The sequence below is a fragment of the Sabethes cyaneus genome, chromosome 3, assembly GCF_943734655.1.
Source record: "Sabethes cyaneus chromosome 3, idSabCyanKW18_F2, whole genome shotgun sequence".
Classification (NCBI taxonomy): Eukaryota; Metazoa; Arthropoda; class Insecta; order Diptera; family Culicidae; genus Sabethes; species Sabethes cyaneus.
In genome coordinates this window covers 14,516,320-14,536,183 of record NC_071355.1, presented here as the reverse complement: position 1 = coordinate 14,536,183, position 19,864 = coordinate 14,516,320, and the positions used below count along the sequence as shown (strand labels likewise).

The window sequence follows — 19,864 nt, the reverse complement described above, 5'->3', positions numbered from 1 at the left end:
AAGAGAGCCGTCTATTTCTTACCTAAATCTTTATCTTCCCAGGTTTGCTTCGCCTCCAGCAGGGCGTTGTACACCTCTCGGCTCGGTTCCGTTCCGGAGAACACGTAGTAGCGGGCCCGTACCCGTTTGAAGAATTCCACATTGGCGTAGTACGAGTTGCCGTGGTGCGGTACGTACGACAGGTCCACATAGACCGGGGCCGGCTTCTTCGAGGGTTTGATCGGTGATTCCGACCGCTTGCGAAGGTTCTTCTCGTTGTTCAGTCGTGTCTTGCTGATGATCATTCGTCGTTCCTTCTTGGGGGTTGTTTTCATGTCGGTATCATTCAGCGGGGCCGGCGACGGCAGTCCCAGCGGTTTGCCCCACGATGCGAGGATGTCTTTGTTTTTGTCCGATTGCGATTGGTCGGTGCTGCTTGTTGTGGATGTGGTTGTAGTTGTAGTGCTTGGCTGTGCTGTGGTTGTAACCGTAGTTTGTGCTTGCTGAGTGCTTCCGGTAGAGGGAAGTCCGCTTGCGGTGAAATCTAGCTCTTTCTTGCTGCTGTCGGCAACTGTGGTTGGAGCGGTTGTTGCGGCGGCCATAGTAGTGGTGGCAGCCATGAATTCTTTCTCACTGGAGAAGTGCATCGAAGTGGTCATCAAGTCAATCTGGTCCGATTTGGTGAAGGTTTTCTCGAAATCGAGATCGGCATCGTCCAGGTATTTGCTGTCTCTGGTTGGTTTGTGCAGGCTGGAGTCCACACTGCTGCTGTCACCGCTGGAGGCATACTCCATGTAGGTTTTCGTGCCAGCCTTTCCGGCGGTGATTGGAATCGGTACCGATTTGGTGGTAGCGGAAGTCGTTGTTATGGTCGTGTCGGAAACATCGGGAAGTTGACCATAGAAGGAGGTGCTCATCGGATCCGGTTTGTAGGCAGAAGCAATCGTGATGGCAGACTTAACCTCTTCGCTGTCGTACTGCGGGGGGATTTCATCCTGACTGTCGTCGATTTCGATGTCCGACTTTTTGCTCACACCCGAGCTCGAGTGCTGGAAATCGTAGTCGTAGGTGTACTTCGTGCTCGGTGAGAGTGGAGCCTGCGAGGTCACGCTCATCGGTGAACCGGGGACGTCCTCATCGTGCCAGCCGGCAACGATTCGCGATGCCTGACCGGACGATATGTCCGAGCGGGGCGATAGGGCGTCTTTGTCGTCGAATTCTTCCGTCAAGCTGCGATCTTCGGTTGATGCCAGGGTCAGGGTTGCTGGGGTCTTCACCGCTTCCTTTACGATCTTGGTTGTGGTTGTTGTGGTTACGCTAGATGTCGATAGGGATTCACCAGCGCTGCTGGTGTCATCCTTCTTTGCGTCGGTTGAAGTCTCTGTCTTTACTGAGGTGCCAACTTCGATCTTTTCCCCATCTTTTACGATGTAGCGCGTAGTTTTGGTGGTGGTCGTTGTTGTGACCATTGATTTATCGTCGGGGATACGTTCGATTTGCGAATCTACCATATCGGGTGTGGATGTACGGGTCATATCCGGTGTGCTCATGCCGGAGCTGGTTTTGATGTCATCCGTCTTCAGCGTGTCGACCAGCTTCGGGAAGGGTGACGTTGGCTTCGGAGATGAATCTGATGTTTCAATACCTGAACTGTGGCCGAGGTTGATTGACTTGGACGCACTATCTGTACTACCTGTGTGAACGGACATTAATCCAGGGCTGCTCTTGCCAGATGGTACAGATTCTTTAGGTGTTGAAATACCAGACGCATCTTCCTTGTGCGATTTTGCAATCTGGCTGGAGGAAGTGGTGGTGGTGGCGCTGGTGGTGGTCATTGTGGTACTACTGGCCACAGTGCTTTCAATTTGTCCAAGTCCCAAAGCGAAGTCTTCCTTCACCACATTGGGGCTGATCGGTGCCGTCGGTGGAGTTTTGGTGCCTCCTAGCAGTTCGACGCTTTCCGTTTTGCCTCCGGTGCTAGTTGTGGCCTTTAGATTCGATTCTTCGATAGCGCTCATTTTGATTGTAACCTGTTTGGTGGTGCTTTCCGAAAGGCTATCCTTCTCGATGAATGTGTTGAGAGAAACCGAACTTTCCTCAAGGGAGTCCTTCTCGTGAGGACTTGCCGACTTAATGCTGGATGTTTGGGATTTATCTTTATCCGTTGACATTGGGGTTGATTTTCCGCTATCGGAAAGAGGAAAAGAACTTGTTTTCTCATCCACTTTAGTGCTTTCTTCCTTCTTTTCCGAAGTTTTGATCATGGAAATAACCGAAGTGGACATCTTTTCGATCTCTTTCATCGAAGAGCAAGTCTCCTTCAGAAGCTGATCCATCTCCGGAACGATGTGAGCACTGTGATCTGGGCTTTCTTTTTCTGTTCCAGTTGAAGGAAATCCTTTAGCTTCGGCCTTTTCTTCTGCCGGGAAATGATCGGGTCCAAACAAAGGTTTGTCCAGTTTAGATTCCGTCTTCGTCGGTCTTAGATCTTCGAGTTTTGTAATGCTGTCGCGAGGTGTCTTTAGGACATGCAGATCATCTCGTGATGCGGTTACCTCTTCCAGCACTCCCAATGCGCCGCCATCGAAGCCGATTTTCTGTGGCGTGGACATCACGGCCGAAAGTGACTTTGAACGTGATTCCTTGAGGACGATTTTATCCTCCACCTCATCGGCGTGGTCACTCAGAGCCGACGTAGGTCGGTCCTCTTTGGTTGCAGATTCGCGTCGAGATTGTGAGTCTTTTGCTTCCGATTTCTCGGAAACATGACTGGCCGCTGACTCGGGGCGTGAATCGTGCTTCGGTTTTTCCTCGACGGCAGGTGACTTGGAGGCATCGGTTTCGGTCGTAATGGGTGATTTATCCTTCTCGCTCGGATGGCTAGCAGCTGATTCTGGACGAGAAGCTTCCTTTTCGGCTGACTTATCGGAAGCGGCTTTTCCGCTAGCCACCGACTCTGGACGGGAAGCGGGCTTGGCGTCGTCTTCCGCGCAACTCGCGGGCGAGTCTGGACGTGAGAAGGTCTTCTCACCGGGAATTTCTTCACCGTGATAGCTAGCGTTGGAGTCTTTCCTAGCTAGATCCTTCTCCGGAACGGTTGATTCGGTGGTTGCAACGGGGACGTCCTTGGCATCGCCACAACTTGCCGGCGATTCCGGGCGCGAGAAGTCCTTATCTTCTTCTTTGGGCTTTTCTTCCTGGACAGCAGGTGCGTCTTTCTTGCTTTCCTGAGATTCTTTCGCCGTGTCTTCCGTTGGTTTTCCAGCTTCTTCTGCGGTTTCTTTCTGATCCTCGCCGCAACTGGCTGGTGATTCCGGACGGGAGAAAGATTTTTCGTCTGGAATTGGTTCCCCGTGATAGCTAGCTGTAGAGTCCTGTCGGGCTAGATCCTTCTCGGCTACCTTAGGTTCAGGTTCTTTCGCCGGAATGGCTTTGTCACTGGAACAGCTGGCTGGCGACTCCGGACGAGAGTAGTCACCGTTGACGATGGCTTGAGCTGGCTCTGCGTCTGCTGATGGGATTTTTTCACTCTTCTGACTAGCGACGGATACGGGCCGGGAAGTTTCCTTCTCATCCTTGGCGCTCTCCTGAGTCTTGGTGCTGATGTGACTGGCCGCTGACTCCGGTCTGGATGGCGCTTTCTCGGATTCGGCTGCTGAAGGGGTCTTTTCAGTAGGTTTCGCAGCTTCCTTTGGAGGTTCGTCCTTCGCCGGAGCGGAAGCTTCCTCGGCTTGTTTGATTTCGGGAGATTTGTCACTTACGTGGCTCGCTGCGGACTCCGGCCGAGAGAGAGCTTTTTCGTCTTTTTTACTAGCGTCAGTTGCATGGCTGGCAGCCGATTCAGGTCTGGATGTTTCCGCCTCGGCGGTTTTAGCGGCAGCCGGTTCGGAGTCCTTGGGTTGTTCCTTGTCACTTACGTGACTGGCGGTAGATTCCGGACGAGATGTTTCCTTAGCGTCCTCTTTTGGTTCCGGTTTGCCAGCATCAGCCTTCTCACTTGGTTGCTTTTCGTCGCTCTTCTCGCTAACATGGCTGGCCACCGACTCCGCTCGCGATTCGGCTTTGTCAACGGATTTATCTTCCGCGGGGCTAACTTTTGTAGATTCTTCAACCTTTTTGTCACTAACATGACTAGCGGCTGATTCCGGTCGAGATGCTTGCTTCTCTTCGCTGGCCTTACTGGCTGCTGATTCTGGTCGATCGGCTTCTTTCTTTTCATCTTTAGCTGAGACTGATTTGTCGCCTTCCTCTTGACTGGCGGCTGGAGCCGACTCAGGTGCGGACGCTGTTTCCACTTGCCCGGCTGGTTTAACTTCTTCCGTTTTCGGTTTTTCCTCCATCGACTTATCACTGGCAGCGGATGTAGGTCTGGAAGCATCCTTCGGAGGTTCAGATAGTTTTTCATCTGCAGCCGGCTTCGAAACTGCCTTTTGATCGGCTAGACTGGCCACGGATTCACGTTTCTCTTCGAGTTTGGCCTCACTCACATGTGAAGCGGCTGACTCCGGACGGGAAGCGTCCTGTTTGTCGTCGGATTTTGGAGTAGCGTCTTTTTCACTCACGTGCGATGCGGCAGACTCTGGTCGAGATGGTTTGTCTTCCGCTTTCTCTGCTTCAAGCTTTTCACTGACATGGGAGACGGCCGATTCTGGGCGAGAAGCCTCTTTGACCGGGGACTTATCTTCCGGTTTTTCGGACCCAGCCTTTTCACTCACATGAGATGCAGCAGATTCTGGCCGGGAAGCTTCCTTGTCTGTGGCTGTTTTCTCGCCTGGTTTCTCCGCTTCAAGCTTCTCGCTAACATGAGACGCGACCGATTCAGGGCGAGAAGCTTCTTTGGCTGGAGATTTATCCCCAGATTTGTCCGATGGAACCTTCTCGCTTACATGTGACGCCGCAGAAGTTGGGCGAGAGGAAATATCTGCCGCATCCGCCTCCTCTTTGGATTCAACTTTTGGTTCCAGCTTATCGCTGACATGTGATGCCGCGGATTCTGCTCGGGAAGGCTCCTGATCTGCGGTCGGCTTCTCATCAGACTTTTGAGAAGTCGCCTTCTCGCTGACATGCGAGGCGGCAGATTCCGGACGGGAAGCCTCTTTCGCCTCTGTTTTAACTTCAACTTTATCAGAAGGAGATTTGTCACTGACGGCCGACGTTGCTGATTCCGGTCGTGAAGTTTCTTTCACTTCTAGCTTCTCCGGTTGGGCTGTTTCACTTGCCGCTGACTCCGGTCGGGAAGCATCCTTTGGTTCAGCCTTCTCCGAAGGCGCTTTCTCGCTGACGTGCGACGCAGCAGATTCTGGTCGAGAAGCTTCCTTTGGTTCAGCCTTCTCCGAAGGCGCTTTCTCGCTGACGTGCGACGCAGCAGATTCTGGTCGAGAAGCTTCCTTTGTCTCGGCCTTCTCGGGCGATGCTTTCTCGCTGACGTGCGACGCTGCAGACTCTGGTCTAGATGCCTCCTTCACTTCTGCTTTCTCCGAGGGTGCTTTCTCACTGACATGCGACGCGGCTGACTCCGGCCGAGAAGCTGCCTTTTCCTCGGCCTTCTCCGAAGGTGCTTTCTCACTGACATGTGACACTGCGGACTCTGGTCGAGAAGCTTCTTTTGCTTCTGCCTTCTCCGAAGGCGCTTTCTCACTAACATGAGACGCCACTGACTCCGGTCGAGCAGCTTCCTTTGTTTCAGCCTTCTCGGGTGATGCTTTCTCACTGACATGCGAAGCGACTGACTCCGGTCGGGAAGCTTCTTTCGCTTCAACCTTCTCCGAAGGTGCTTTCTCACTGACATGCGAAGCGGCTGATTCCGGTCGTGAAGCCTCCTTTGTTTCAGGCTTCTCGGACGCCGGTTCTTTCTCACCAACATGCGACGCAACAGACTCCGGTCTAGAGACGTCCTTCGACTCCTGTGGCGGTGTCTTCGATTTCTCTTCCGGTTTCTCGGCGCTGACAGCCGATGCTGCCGACTCTGGCCGGGAGGCTTCCTTCGGTTCCTGCTTGCCATCTGACGGGGCTTTTTCGCTTACATGACTAGCGGCCGATTCTGGCCGGGAAGCTTCCGCTGCTGGTGACTTCTCCGAGGGAGCTTTTTCACTGGTATGACTAGCTGCAGACTCAGGTCTGGATGAATCTTTCTGCTTTTCGGACTCAGCAGGTTTTTCACTACTAGCGGGTTCAGCTTTTTCAGCAACTTGATCCAGCGTCGAATCTGCTTTCACGTCCTTTGCTGGTGCTTCGGTTTTATCTGCTACCGATTTTTCCGATACTGTCTTCTGGCTGGTGACGGATTCCGGACTAGACAGTTCCTCGCTCTTCTTGGTTTCCACTTTCGCCGTATCGCCAGGAGCGGCCGTTTGCTGTTTTTCGTCGGTTGCCTTAGGCTCGGCTTCATCTTCGTTCAGCTCACTTATATGGCTGGAAATCGAATGAGCGCGCGAGGAGTCTCTTTCATCAACGATAGAGCTTTCGTCCTTCGTGTAATCACGCTCGCTAAACGTACTGATTGCGGACTCACGTCTTGAATCGTCAATACGGTCAAACTGATCCGAAAGTGACTCTTTCCGCTCAGCCGCTACCTTTTCGGGTGTTTTCTTCACATCTGCAACCACCTTTTCCGGCAGTTCGTGTTTCTCTTTTTCCTCAATTGAAGTTGGTGACGTTTTAAGATCGGGAGATGACTTTCCAGACGAAGGCGGACTTGCCTTCTCCGCTGGCTTTACTTCGGGCAGTTGAGGTTTGTCTGCTTTTTCGTCCGCTTTCTTCTCCGGTACACTTTCTTCTTCGTCAACGCGAATCTCAGGGGTTGCTTTTCCGGAAATTGTTGGCTCTGGTGTTGTCGACTTCGAGAAAGTAATAGTACCGGCTGGGCATATGTCGATTTCTTCGCCGCCATCCTCACTGCTAGTCGTGACCAGCATTCGCTGGACGGTACTGACATCTTCTTCACGAGGAGCGCCTTGACTTAGCTTACGCTCCAACTCCTGCGGGTCGAAACCTGGAATAATCTCCTCCAAATCTTTGTCCGATTTAAGCACCTCCGCAACGTTGGCCACTATCTTCGCAACGTCCTCGGGTGTTCTCGATCGGGGTGGCTGTATCAGCGGCTCTAATCTTGGAGAAACTGGCTTCTTATCATCCTTTTGTGGTGGTGAAACACGATCCTCCTCTTCCTCTTCCTTGATGTCACGCAGGTTGGCTTCCTCGAAATTGGAATATTTCACTTCTTCAATCACGAAAGATCCTGCTGCGGCTGCCTGCTTTGCATCTTCAATCTCTTCCAGCTCCTTATCTTCGTCAATGTTTTGCGGTATTTTAATTGCCGCTTTCATTTCAACCGTTTTGTCTCCATCCCCGATCGGGGAATCCAACGTGGTAATGTGAGTCTCACGGAGTTCTTGAGTGAAACTTCTTACCTTACCTTCCTCCTTCTTCTGACAAACTTCTTCAACCACTTCCTTGCCCTTCAACTCATCGATTTTGTCGCCGACTTGCTGTAACTTCTCCTCAACCTGTTCGGTTTTATCTTTAATTTTCGTTTCCACCTTATCGGCAATCTTTTCAATTCCTGCCTTGATACCGTCGGTGATTCCACCAAAGAACGAACTAATTCCCGATTTCGCTTGCTCTTGCACCTGTTCCGCTGCTTTGTTCAACTCAATATCCAGTTGCTTCTTGGTTTCTTCAAGTTTTCCCGAAACTTCCTCCTTAATTTCTTTGGCCAGTGTTTCGAGTTCCTTCTTCTCGGTAGCAATCGCGTCCAAAACTTGATCCGCCTTGGCTGCCACTTGTTCCACATCGCTTTTAATTGCCTCTACACCGGCGGCAAGTTTTTCGTCCGCCTGCTGAGCCTTGGATTGCAATTCTTCGCCAACACCCTCCATCTTGGCAGCCACATCCTTCACTACCTCGTCAGCTGCTGCAAGTGCTACTTTCTCGGCTTCCTTGCCCAATTCAGCAACCGATTCTTTGACCTTCTTATCAGCTTCTGCAATCTCCGTCTTAACGGTTTCCGCTATTTGTTCTTTGCGATCCACCAATTCCTGGTCCATTTCATCCTTCAGAGCCACCAGGTCGGAAGTGGTTTCTTTCGCCTTATCGTCAATGATATGCTTCAGTTCTTCCAGTTTCTCCTCGGCCTTGGCTGGCGCTTGCCAGATGTCATCAAGTACTGACGGTTCAGCAGGAACGGGTACTTTTGGCTCGACCTTAGTTGGAACGATCACATCTTCGTGGACGGACTTTTTGTCCTCTTCGTCGTCCACTTCTGGTGCTTCGGGTTCGGCCGGTTCCGCCGGTTCCGCTGGTTTCTCCGCTTCCTTAGCCGCCGTCGCCACCGATTCCACCTTTTCCTTCACCTCTTCCTTTTCGGTTGGAATTATTTGCGATTCCAAATCCTTCAGCACGGCTGCTTCGTCCAGTTTATCCTTTGCCGGGGAAGTTTGTGTCTCCAGTTTCGGCGGCTTGTCCAGTTTGGTGTCAATTTCCATCTTTTCGATCACTTCCTGAACTTCTTCCTGTACATCCTTCACCGTATCACATTGTTTATCACTTTCTGCCGACTTATCTACTACTACTTTGTCAGTCTTTTCCGGTTGCTTCGCTTCAGTCTGCTTCTTTTGTGCCGCCGCTTCCGTTGCCGGTGTTTTGTCTTTGGTGTCGCGTTCCTTCTCGGCTTCCTTGTCCTTGTCCTCGCTGTACTCCTCGAAGTCCGCTTCTTCGTGCACCGGGAGGTCTGCGACCTCGTCCGGTGTCTTAACCACATCGCGCATGTGAGCCTGCTGGGCACTGAAATGCATCTTGGCCGGGGTTGGCCTCTCCAGTGGTTCGTAAACGGTAGGAAGTGGGGGAGCCACTTCGACTTCTTTGGTTTCCTCCTTGACGTGCTTTTCCTCGATTACCAAATCTTCCTTGATTTCATCCAGTGGAATTCTTTCGTCCTCCGGCAATGTCGGAGCCGTGGTAGTTGCACCGGATTCTCCCGTTGCCGAAACTCGTTCCTCGTGATGGCTTTCCTGTGGGGCACCGATTAGCTCCTTCGGAGCTGGTTCCGGTTCGTTTTCATCGCGAGTGTCGCTGGTTTTTTTGGTGCTGCTGATTTTTTCGTCCGGACTGAAGGAGGAAATTTCTTCCGTTTTCAGCCCATCCATTGATGTTTCCATTTTAGATTTGGCAATCTCTTTCGCGGACGCGATGATGTCCTGGACTTCCTCTTCCAGATCTTGCTTGTGCTTTGGAGACAACTTTTCAGCTGCTTCCGGTTCTTCCTTCACCTTCTCGACAGCTTCCTTTTCTACGATGACTTCCTTGTCCTCCGGTTTAGTTTCTGCTGCATCTTCTTCGGCAGCTTCTTCCTTGTCCTGTCCTTCGACGACTTCAATGACGGTTGCTGTTTCACCTTCGGCCTTTGCTAGGTCGGTTTTCTCCTCCTGCTCCGCATCCAAGCTGTCACGTTTTCGCTTTTCCGATTCTTCCGAATCGCGTTGATGCTTTTGAATTTCCTCCTCCTTAGTCGCGCTGCTTTCCGGCTCGTTGATCGAGTCCTCCGTGTACTGTTCTTCCTTCTCAATGATGAGGTACTCTTCCTCTTCTTCCGGTTCGGTTGCACTGTCCTGTATCTCCCGATGTTCCGAAAGTAGTTCGTGACGTTTTGCCTTCTCCGAATCTCGCTTAAATACTGCCTCAATTTCGCGAACGGCATCTTGTTCTTCCTTCAATTCCGCCAAATGTTGTTGGTGCATTGGATCTTCGGGGGCACCTTCGACGGAACCATTTGCTGAAGCCGTTGGGTCGATGATGCGCTTCTGAACGGCCACGCCAGCTTCATCGGCGCTTGGAGTGGATACCAGGCTAGAGTCGGTGGTACCGTTCTTGTCCAGCTTGGCCTTTCGAATGACGGCATCCTTTTCGGACTTTAGTACTTTCTTGGCTTTCACCGGGCTGCCTCCAACGGGGTGACCCGGAGCAACCGCCTTAGGTCGGCGTGATATAGGTTTGCGTTCAACTTTCGGAGGAGATTCCTTCTTTTCCGCAGCAGCAGCGGGTTCTTTCTTGACCGGAGCCTTAGCGAGGGGACGCTGTCGGGCTTCGAGTACCTTGCGGTTGTTGGCGTCTTTGGCGCTCTTAGCTGGAGTGCTTTTCGGGCTAGTTTTTCCCGGCTTGGTAGCGACGGGTTTTGTCGTTTTGGGTGGTGCAGTTGCTTTTTTCGGTTCGTCGTCTTTCTTCTCCGATACGCCGTTGGTTAGCTTGGGTTCGACCACCTTTTTCGGCGTCGTCGGAGAAGATTTGGTGGTTTCGTCTTTCTTCTTGATAGTTTTAGTCACTTTGGGTGGTGGTTTGGTGTCGATGCGAGAGCGAGCCGTGGCCGGTCGGCTCACCCGTTCGCCGGGTTTCTTGACGGTTTTGTTCTCCTCTTTCGCCGAAGGCGATTCCTCTTTTTTCGTTTCCGCCGATTCGTCTTCCTTCTTTTCTTTATCCTCTTCGGGCTTCTTTTCTGTGTCATCCTTATCCGAACCGCCATCGGAGGTTGAGTCTTTCTTTTCGTCGAAATCGATCTTTTTGCTTGATTCGATCAGTTTGTTGTCGATTTTTTTCGCTGAATCCAGTGATTTGACTTTGGCTGATTTGAGTTTGCCGGCGTCGACCTTGGCGGCCGCGAAGGTGGCCATCGATGATTTTGTTACGTGCTTTTCCAGCTTGGCCTCGTCGCCGGAGCTGTCGATGATTTCCGAGGAACTTTTGGCGGCGTCGGCCAGCTTGTTGTCGATCATTTTCATCTTGTTGTCGATCAGCTTGTTGTCCTTCTCCGATGGCTTCAGTACCTTGGACGGAAGGATTGGCTCGGGCATGATCTTGTCGATCGATGACGACTTGAGGGATTTCTTGGTGATCGTTTGCGTCGAAAGGCTGGGCGCAATTGATTTGACGGTGCACAATGGATGGCGCATGAATTCGACGTTTTTCATTTTTTCCAACCCTTCGAGGATTTTATATTCCGGTGCGGAACCGGGGAAGAGTATCCTGGTAATGTTGTCCTCTGGATTGGCCGGTGTCCAAACCAGGAGGGCGCAAATGGAAATGATGTTCTGGATGGGGAATGTAAATTCTTTGGACTCCTTTGGTGTGAAAAGTTTCGGCTCAGCAGCATGCCACTTGGCGAGGAATTCCTTTACTTCTTTCGAGTCTTTAGCCGGACTAATTACGTACATATCCAGAGTGCCATGGCCGACCTTATGGTACAGATTGATCGGTTCAGTATCTCGGTAGCAGTTTTGTGCTTTTAGATTCAACGATTTTAGGTTGGTCACAATCTGGTGACCTTCTTCGATCAGATCCACTAGCAACGGGTCACGATCCTTATCGCCATCAGGACTTAGCAGACTTTTGCGCTCGGGAATGTTGCAAAAGAAGTGCCCAATTTGAGGATAGACATGAGCTTCATTTTTGCGCTCGACAACCGCCGAAATACCTTTGATGTTGGTATTGTTGATACGGGTCATCAAAACGGCGTCCAGCCGGTCCAAATGGCGCACAAAATCCCAGAAGCAAGATTTTCTGCTGAAACCGCCGTCAACTGAAACGAAGTAGATTATTAACTTTGCCTTCTTTTACGTTCAACTGATTGAAACTTACCCAACATATTGAATCCATTGATTCCGAACAGTGCCGCGTCTCCTTGCCCGCCGGGAAAGACATACAACGTCGGATGACTGAAGCGGATGTTGCCGACCACGTCGGAGCTTTCCAGCAGTTCGGAAATTTCCGTCGGTACGATCATCCCCGCTAGGTAGTCCACGAATGCGCTCAGTTTGTCGCTGCCCGAACTCAGCACATCGACCGGATTCAGCCGGATGCGGCAGAGCCGGGCAAAGCTCTTGTCCTGAATCGCGCCCCAGTTGCCGACCGGAGCGCAGTGGACGTCCATCGTGATGGTGTCCGGGTAGGCGCGCAGAACCCGCTGGACTTCGTGCTCCTGGAAGGCCTCCATGAAGTCGACCACCGAGAAGGTGCCATCCTGGAAAAGAGGAAAAGAAAAGTTTAAAATTGACTTATCTAACGCAAACCTATTTGCGAAACTTAGCTCGACAATGAGCGTATTTTCGGATTTTTTCAACAAACAAATAGCTTTACTAAATGAGTGACAAGTTCAGATTATGTATCTTGCTATATGGCAAACTATATTTTTATTTGTATATGAAATTAAATTAACGGAAACACCCACGTTAATGCAGGTTGGGAGCTTCAGCCGATAAGATGAATCCGGTTCAGCATGTAACAAGCAACCAAGGGAGTTAGGATTGAACCGAGTAACTTCAGATTGAAACTGTAGATCGATCCACCGGAGTTAAAGTACGGACCACCGGCATTGCAACCATCCTGATGATCGCACTGGTTACAGTACACTTGAATGATGTTGCTCTCGGAGTACCTTCCATCGCAGACGATCCGAGTGCTGTACACACAACCTTTAATGGTGGTCGAGCTTTTCGAATTCTCCCCCTGGCGAAATTCCAGGTGGTAGCATTTGTAGCTCTTGTCGAACGGAATGTTAAAGTTTTTTTTTGCGTAATATTTCCAACCCCAATTAAAAGCGGTTTGTAGAACTAACTTTGTTTGGAATTTTGGGAGGAGCATATGCTAAAAAATGTATTATGTGAAATTGACTCATGTCGAATAGCGCTTGTGGGATTTCTCAAACAAACGATTAAAATGTTTAGGTTGAGAACCAAATGTTTATTAAAGTTTGACGTACTTTACAATTGCAAGGAAATTTTTTTATTTTGAGTAAATTTTATTTTGATTCCCTTTATAAATATGTCTTAAGGGGGCATAGGAATTTTCAACGTTGAAAATCGATTTTAGAAGGGACAGAATTACAAAGAAAGAAAGGAGACAAATGTGATATATAAGAAATACATGAAAAAAGAAAAAAAATGAGAGACAGAAGGGAATGAAAGAGAAAATAGATGTGTGAGACGGAAATATAAAAAGTAGAGAGACGGAGTGAAAATTGGAGCGAGAAATGTGTGAGGGAAATGAACAAAGTAAAAAAATGAAGGATAAAGATGAAGGTCAGAAAAACATGAGAGACAGAAAAAATAAGAGCGAAAGAATAAGACGGAAAATGTGGCAAACAGTATGAAAGAGAGAGGGGAAACAAGGGGAAAAGTGTGTATGTGTGTGCGCATGTGTGGTGTTTGTGTGAGAGAAAAGGAGAGAAAGAATTCGCGAGAAATAATGAACGAATTTCGCAAGAAAATATGAAGAAATTGGCGACAAAAAATAAAGCGATTCACGAGATTCTACAAAAATCTACAAAAATATTAAACATTTTCCTAAAACAACATGAACGATTTTGCTAGAAATGAAAGAATGTGCGAAAGAGAACAAGACAATGCAAGAATTTCCAAGAAAAACTAAACAAATCTGCGAGAAAGTGTGAGAGAACGCGCCAGGTATGGATATGAATTTTGTAAAGAACTGAAAAGAATTTTTTTTTTCGGTTCGGAGAGAGTATATTGTCGCTCATATTGAAAAATTGAAAGAGCGACAAAGAAGCGGAAAAAATAAAAAGAGGAAAGAGTGATTGATAAAAAGGGAGTGAGAGAGTGGAGGAGAAAGAATGACGGAGTGAGTGATAGTATGCGTGAGAGAGTGTGAGTGTGAGAGACAGAGACAGTAACAGGATTCGTGAAGAAAAATGAAAGAAATCTCGTGAAAACGGAAAAGAAATTACGAGAAACAGAAATCAAGAGAAGAAATAAATAAAAAAAAGCAGACAAATGAAAGAATTGGCGAAAAAACTGCAAGAATTTACGACCAAAAATGATGAAAAACTGGAGAATAAATGAAAGAATTGACGAGAAAAATGGAGGAATTTACGAGAAGCTGAAAGATGATGAAAGAGCTTGTAAGAAAAACTTAAAGAAATCGCGAGAAAAAAATGAAAGAATTAGCATGCAAGAATTCCCGAGGAACAATGAAAGCATTCGTCAGAAAAACTGAAAGAAATTGCGAAAAAAAAAATGAAAACCAACGCGACGAAAAAAGGAAAACATGCGATAATAATGGACAAAAATCGCAATAAAAAATTAAAAAATTAGCAAGAAAAAATGCAAGAACTCGCGAGAAAAAATGGAAAGAATCTGGAGAAAATTTAAAGAATTGGGAAAAAAATTCGCGAGAAAAAATGTAAGAATTCACGAGGAAAAATGAAAGCACTTGCGAGAAAAGCTGAAAGAAATCGTGAGAAAAAATGAAAAAATAGCGACAAAACAGAAAAAAATTGCGATAAAAATGGAAAAAATCGCAAGACATAATGAAGAATAAGGCCATTACAAATATTTTTTAAAGTTTTTGTCCTTCCGATGCTGGACAACAGATTTTTTTAATCACGCAAAAAAAAAATAAAATATTTAGGAATTTTTACTTAAAGTTTAACCGTGAAACCCGAATCTGTTCTTGCTTTTCATATAGGGTAATTGATCTTGAATGGACCTATTTAGCGCTTTTTAACACCACCACTCGTACTCCTGCTCAATTTACTCGTCATTTATAAATAATATGTGGTGATGTTACTATTTGTTGGAAAGTACCACCTTTTTTCTACATTATCAGTACTTTAAAAATGTATAATTGATGAAACTTTTATTAAATATATCGTTTTTTGCCAAAGCCTTTTTTTGATCTTGAATGGACCCAACATGATCTTGAATTGGACCTATTTTTGATTTTAAAATGGACCTAAATTAGGATTGTCATAGTTTCTTCCATGTAAATGAACAAAATAATAACAAAGATTTTTTTTTTAATAGTACAACTATACTTCTGTTATTTATTAATAGGACACAAGGTTGAACAGCTTTTACCTTTCTTATACTCTGTTAGAAAGGTATGAAAGTCGGTTGAAAAATTTGAAATCGGTCACAGTCACCGAGGATCTTGTTTTTATGTCAGCCCAACAATTGAACAATGTTTCAGTGACTTGATATGCGTTGTGTATGTATCTGTGTGTGACATTTGTATATTGGGAATTTATTATTACCTGTTGCTCAGATATGATTGAAACGATTTCCACGTCATAAGAAAATTATGTCGCCTATTAGTTTCAAAAATTTAAACCATTCATTAAAAATATGTAATATAACTTGTATTAAACGTAGTTTATCAAGTACAGTGGGGTTCGAGCTTTTATTTAGTGAATACATATTTCGAAAGGTCAGACTTTTACTGACGTAGGACTACGTCTTACTGCAAAGCATCTAAAGGTTTGCGACAGCCCCTGTCGAACATTTTGAATATAAAACCGTTGCAATCGTGAAAAATTCGTTAATTAGTGGTAATTATTCAATTTTTGACACATTTATATGCAATTTTTTCAGTTGAAAAATGGTCTAGATTTTGCCACGGTTTCGATTTTGGCAACATAGGCGACACGCATTTGTTGTCAAATTCGAAATCATACTGTAAATGGTGCTTGAAAAAATTAGACTTGGTAATTCTACTAGGTTTAAAGGTAAGCTTAGATACTAGGTTTTAATTTTAAATGATAGTCGATGAAGAACTGTACCAGATAGAAAATAGGAAGTTTCAAAAATGAATATTTTAGATCTCAGAGTCACTCAATTTCGGTGGACAAGGAGGTATTAATTTTGTCACAAGTCAGAGGGGAGAGGTGCTTAAAGAAAACTTTACATCCCCCAAGAAAAAAATCAGAGGGGTTGTGTATAAGATACGACCACGGATGACGTAGTACAACGTTAGTCCGGTTGCATTGTCCGGTTGAATTTTATTGGCCTTAGGGTTTTCGGTCAGCGCGCTAAAGGTGTTTTGAAGCTTTGGTATATGCTTGATTAACGTGTTTAAACTATTTCTCATCTGAGTTTTGTCAAAACTTAAACTTACAGCAAAACTTTTTGCTGTATTTATATGGAAAATACAGGACGTTATTTGTCCATGAAAAAAATTTTGATTCAAACCATTTTTACGATGTTGCCTGTAGATAGTTAAGCAGGGATAACCACTTGAAATAGAGTTTGGAATATTAGCTTCGTAACTCAATTCGAAGTTCCAATATTAGAGTTTCCTATACAATAAAGCTATATATAAATCATCAGAATTGTATTCTCAAATAACTTGTTTCATTCTTCTGTGCATTACTTTTAATGATACAAGAATTGTCCCGTTTAGCATAATTTGGGAATTTTTTTTACATAGGGCGAACAAATTGGGAAAATTTTGCTCTACTTATATAGATTACTTATATAGATTATATAGATTACACTTTTGCTTCGTGCTAAAACAAATACGTAAAATCCAATTGAAAAATTTAAGTGTAACTGGTTTTGTGCTAAATGCAAATGAAGCAAAAATAGCTCTTTTTTAAGGGGCATAGTACCTTTTACACCATATTTTTTGCCTAATTTCAAATAATTTTTTCTCGATAACGCGAAAGGCAAATTGAATCGGGTTTTTTGCATTCGAAACATTGCATTTTATACTAATATTTGCAATTTTGTTTTCATAAGGGAACCTCTTACCCTTGCCCCTACGGCTCCTTGAAGATAGTCGTTCAAAAAAACCATGAATTGCGGTACCATGGATTGGCGCTGGGGAGCTTATCCGAATTGAAAAATTCCAAAACGACACGAAAGAACATTAAATTATCTCGTGTTTGATCCATCCGTTTTTAGAATTCGAACACATAACAAAATGGCGGACATTGAAACATAAAAGTATGGTTTTTAAGCGAAAAAATTGACTTTAAACATTTCTAAAAATTCAAAAATTACAATATCAAGAAAAGGATGGGTCAAACACTAGATAATTTTGTTGGCTTTCAAACAAAAAAAGAATCATAAGAATTGCTTGAGCCGTTCTTGAGATATTTATGGTACCGACTTTCAAAACCTGGTTTCGAGAAAAACGACGTTGAAGTTTTTACTCGTTGTTTAATCGCTCCAGACATGCGCGGTACAAATAGCTGTAACTTTGTCAATATTTGGAATTCATGCAAACGACTTCAAACACATATGGTCAAAATGTTAATCTTTCGAAATAATCAATAAAAAAATTTAGGTTTTAAAAAACTGAAAAGGTACTATGCCCCCTTAACAGAAGGCAGTTAGTATCCCTCTTATCTTTTGATCCATCTTATCTTTTAATCAATGATAAAATTTTTGTACAATACTGAGAATAAATTAAGTTTATATTGTTTTAAGCATAAAATGACATATGTTAGCTAACTAATTAGGAAGACTTTTTAGTTTCAAAACTAGAGGCTACAATGTATAAACACTATGAAGAACTACGAAAAAGGATGAGTGATAGTTAGTTTTATCAATATAATTAAGTTTTTATTTAGGCTATAAATCAAGCCTACTTTCAATATCCCGTGCTTATAGATTAATTATAAACGGAGATACTATAGTGACAACAAGCAGTTTCAATGAATATACAACGACGAGTTCGTTAGTGGTAGGCAATGATAGCTACCGCCAGTGATGTCTCGGAGCGCAAAACTAGGTCCATTCTAAAATCAATACTAGGTCCATTCAAGATCAAAAAAGGGGGTTAACATTTTTAAGGAATTTGAAGATTTCACTGGTTTTACTGAACTTTTAAATACCTAAATTGAAATTACACATATTTGGGGAAAAATAAATTGCTCCAAAATAATTTAAATGAACAAAAAATATTGCTAATATTGATCATTTTATTCAATTATGTATTATTTTAGCGTAATTTTACGCATAGAGCTCATTTTATTCACATCAACCATTAGCCATAATGCATGTCAACTCAACAATATTATGAAAAAGACATATAGAAATTCAAAATTGCTCCGATTTTATTCAAATTTTGTGTACTTATTCCTTTGCAGTAAATTTGAGATCCGTATTTTTATTTGGTACTAAGGGTTCTCTTTTCTGAGTCAGTGTGGTCCCAAAAGATACCATTTTTTCTAACTTTTTTTTCTTTGAAAATTCATAGCTTTTGATCCATTGAACCGATTTCAATGATGTTAATATCAAATGGAAAGTATTTTAATGAGCGTTTCAGAAAAAAAATATTGGACTAAAGCCCAAACTTTTTTTATTATCGCAAAAACATTAAAAACATTCACTTTTTATGTTTCCATGGTGTGTAGACCAAAGAAATTCAAAATTTTCATAAAGAATCGAGAGTACAATGGAGACGCATGATTTTTTTTACTTGTAATAAAAGGGGTTTTTGACAAAGAAATGCGTCTCTAAAATAAAACGCAATGCGAGTCCACTGCATTTTCGCATCTTTATTTCTTAAAAAAGAGTATCTGAAAAACTAAAAAGGTCAGATATCTGTTTTTTTGATATGGTATGTAAACAACTAGCTTACCATTGAAAGTATAATGAAAAAATAAAACCTTTCCATTTCCGGGTTATCGAGTGATTGCTATACCTTTATGCTATATATTTAAATAGTAAAAAGGCAAAAACGAATATTTTAAATGTTTTAAGTGATTTTAAGAGTTTCAAGGCTCCTACAAAAAATGTTTTTGCAATCATAAAAAACTTTGAACGTCAGTTTATTGTTTTTTTTTTATCTGAAAAGCTCATTAAAATTCCTTTTAGTTGGTTATAAAATTATTAAAATCGGTTCAATGGTTCAAAAGATTAGAATTTTTTGGAAAGAAAGGTGATAACCATAGTTTCTAGCGGAGACGGGGTGTGCCCGTTAGCGTTACAGTATAGAAAGTCACAAAGGATCATTATGAAATGTTAAAAATATGCGTTACAAAATAAATGGAAGTTACTTTGCGTATTTGACCCAGTCTGTGTATAATTACATACCACAGATGCCATATAGTAAACTATAAAATACAGAGAAATATTCCCTAATATGCATAAATTCATGAAATCTTCCAAATTTTCATGCCGAAATGACAATTTAAAAAAAGGTAGATAAAACCGGGTCTAAATGGTAGACAAAATCGGGGGTACCTAAATTCGGGTGTAGATTAAACCAGGTGTAGATATAATCGGAATACCACTGTATATCCTAAAATTCTTATTTAAAAATAGGTCCATTCAAGATCAGAAGTCGACTAGGTCCATTTCAAAATCATTTACCCTACTATACGATATTTTTTTTCATGCAAAAATCTTCCAAAATAGAGTCAAAATCAAAAAAAAAAATTTTGCCGATTTTCGAAAATTACATTATTTTTATTCCACTTTAGTTTCATGCTATAGAAGCGTTAACACTCCGTACTCTTTTTTTGAGTTCTTAAGGCTGTAAACCCCACAGGTGATTGATTTTATACAAAAAATTTGTACTCAAATTTAACAATTTTTTTTGCCCCCCGATTTTTAGAGCCAATTTCGAAGGGCGGGGGACAAAAACTCTAAAAATAATTTGCAATGGTCGAAATGGAAGAAATCACGAGAAAAAATTATAGAAATCCGGAAAAAAAATTAAAGAATTAACGAAAAAAATGGAAGAACTCACGAGAAAAATGGAAGAACTCGCGAGAAAAAATTAAAGCACTCGTGAGAAAACTTAAAAAAATCGCAAAAAAATTAAAACAAAAATTGCGTGAAAAAATAAAAAAAATAGCAAGCCAAACTCGCGATAAATAACGGAAGAACTCGCGAGAAAAAATGAACGAATTCGCGAGAAAAAATAAAAAAAACAAGACAAAAATTAAAGAGTTGGCAAAAAAATTCGCGAGCAAAATGTAAGAATTCACGAGTAAAAATGAATGCACTTGCGAAAAAAGCTGAAAAAAATCGCGAGAAAAAATGAAAGACATTGTAAGAAAAAATGAAAAAATAGCGACAAAAAAAGAAAAACTGCGATAATAATGGAAAAATCGCAAGATGAAGAATAAATGAAAGTAATCACGAGAAAA

General features: G+C 43.9%; 1 protein-coding gene across 1 annotated transcript in view; it reads right to left on the bottom strand.

The window, feature by feature from the left end:
• LOC128739299 (microtubule-associated protein futsch) overlaps positions 1 to 19,864 on the bottom strand; it is a 217,151-nt gene that overhangs the window by 13,822 nt on the left and 183,465 nt on the right. Inside the window, exons 4-6 of the mRNA XM_053834777.1 lie at positions 11,605 to 11,986; positions 2,942 to 11,545; positions 23 to 2,896 (exon numbers count right to left, since the gene is read on the bottom strand). Coding sequence (XP_053690752.1) covers positions 23 to 2,896; positions 2,942 to 11,545; positions 11,605 to 11,986 — 11,860 coding nt within the window. The remainder of the gene's footprint in view (positions 1 to 22; positions 2,897 to 2,941; positions 11,546 to 11,604; positions 11,987 to 19,864) is intronic.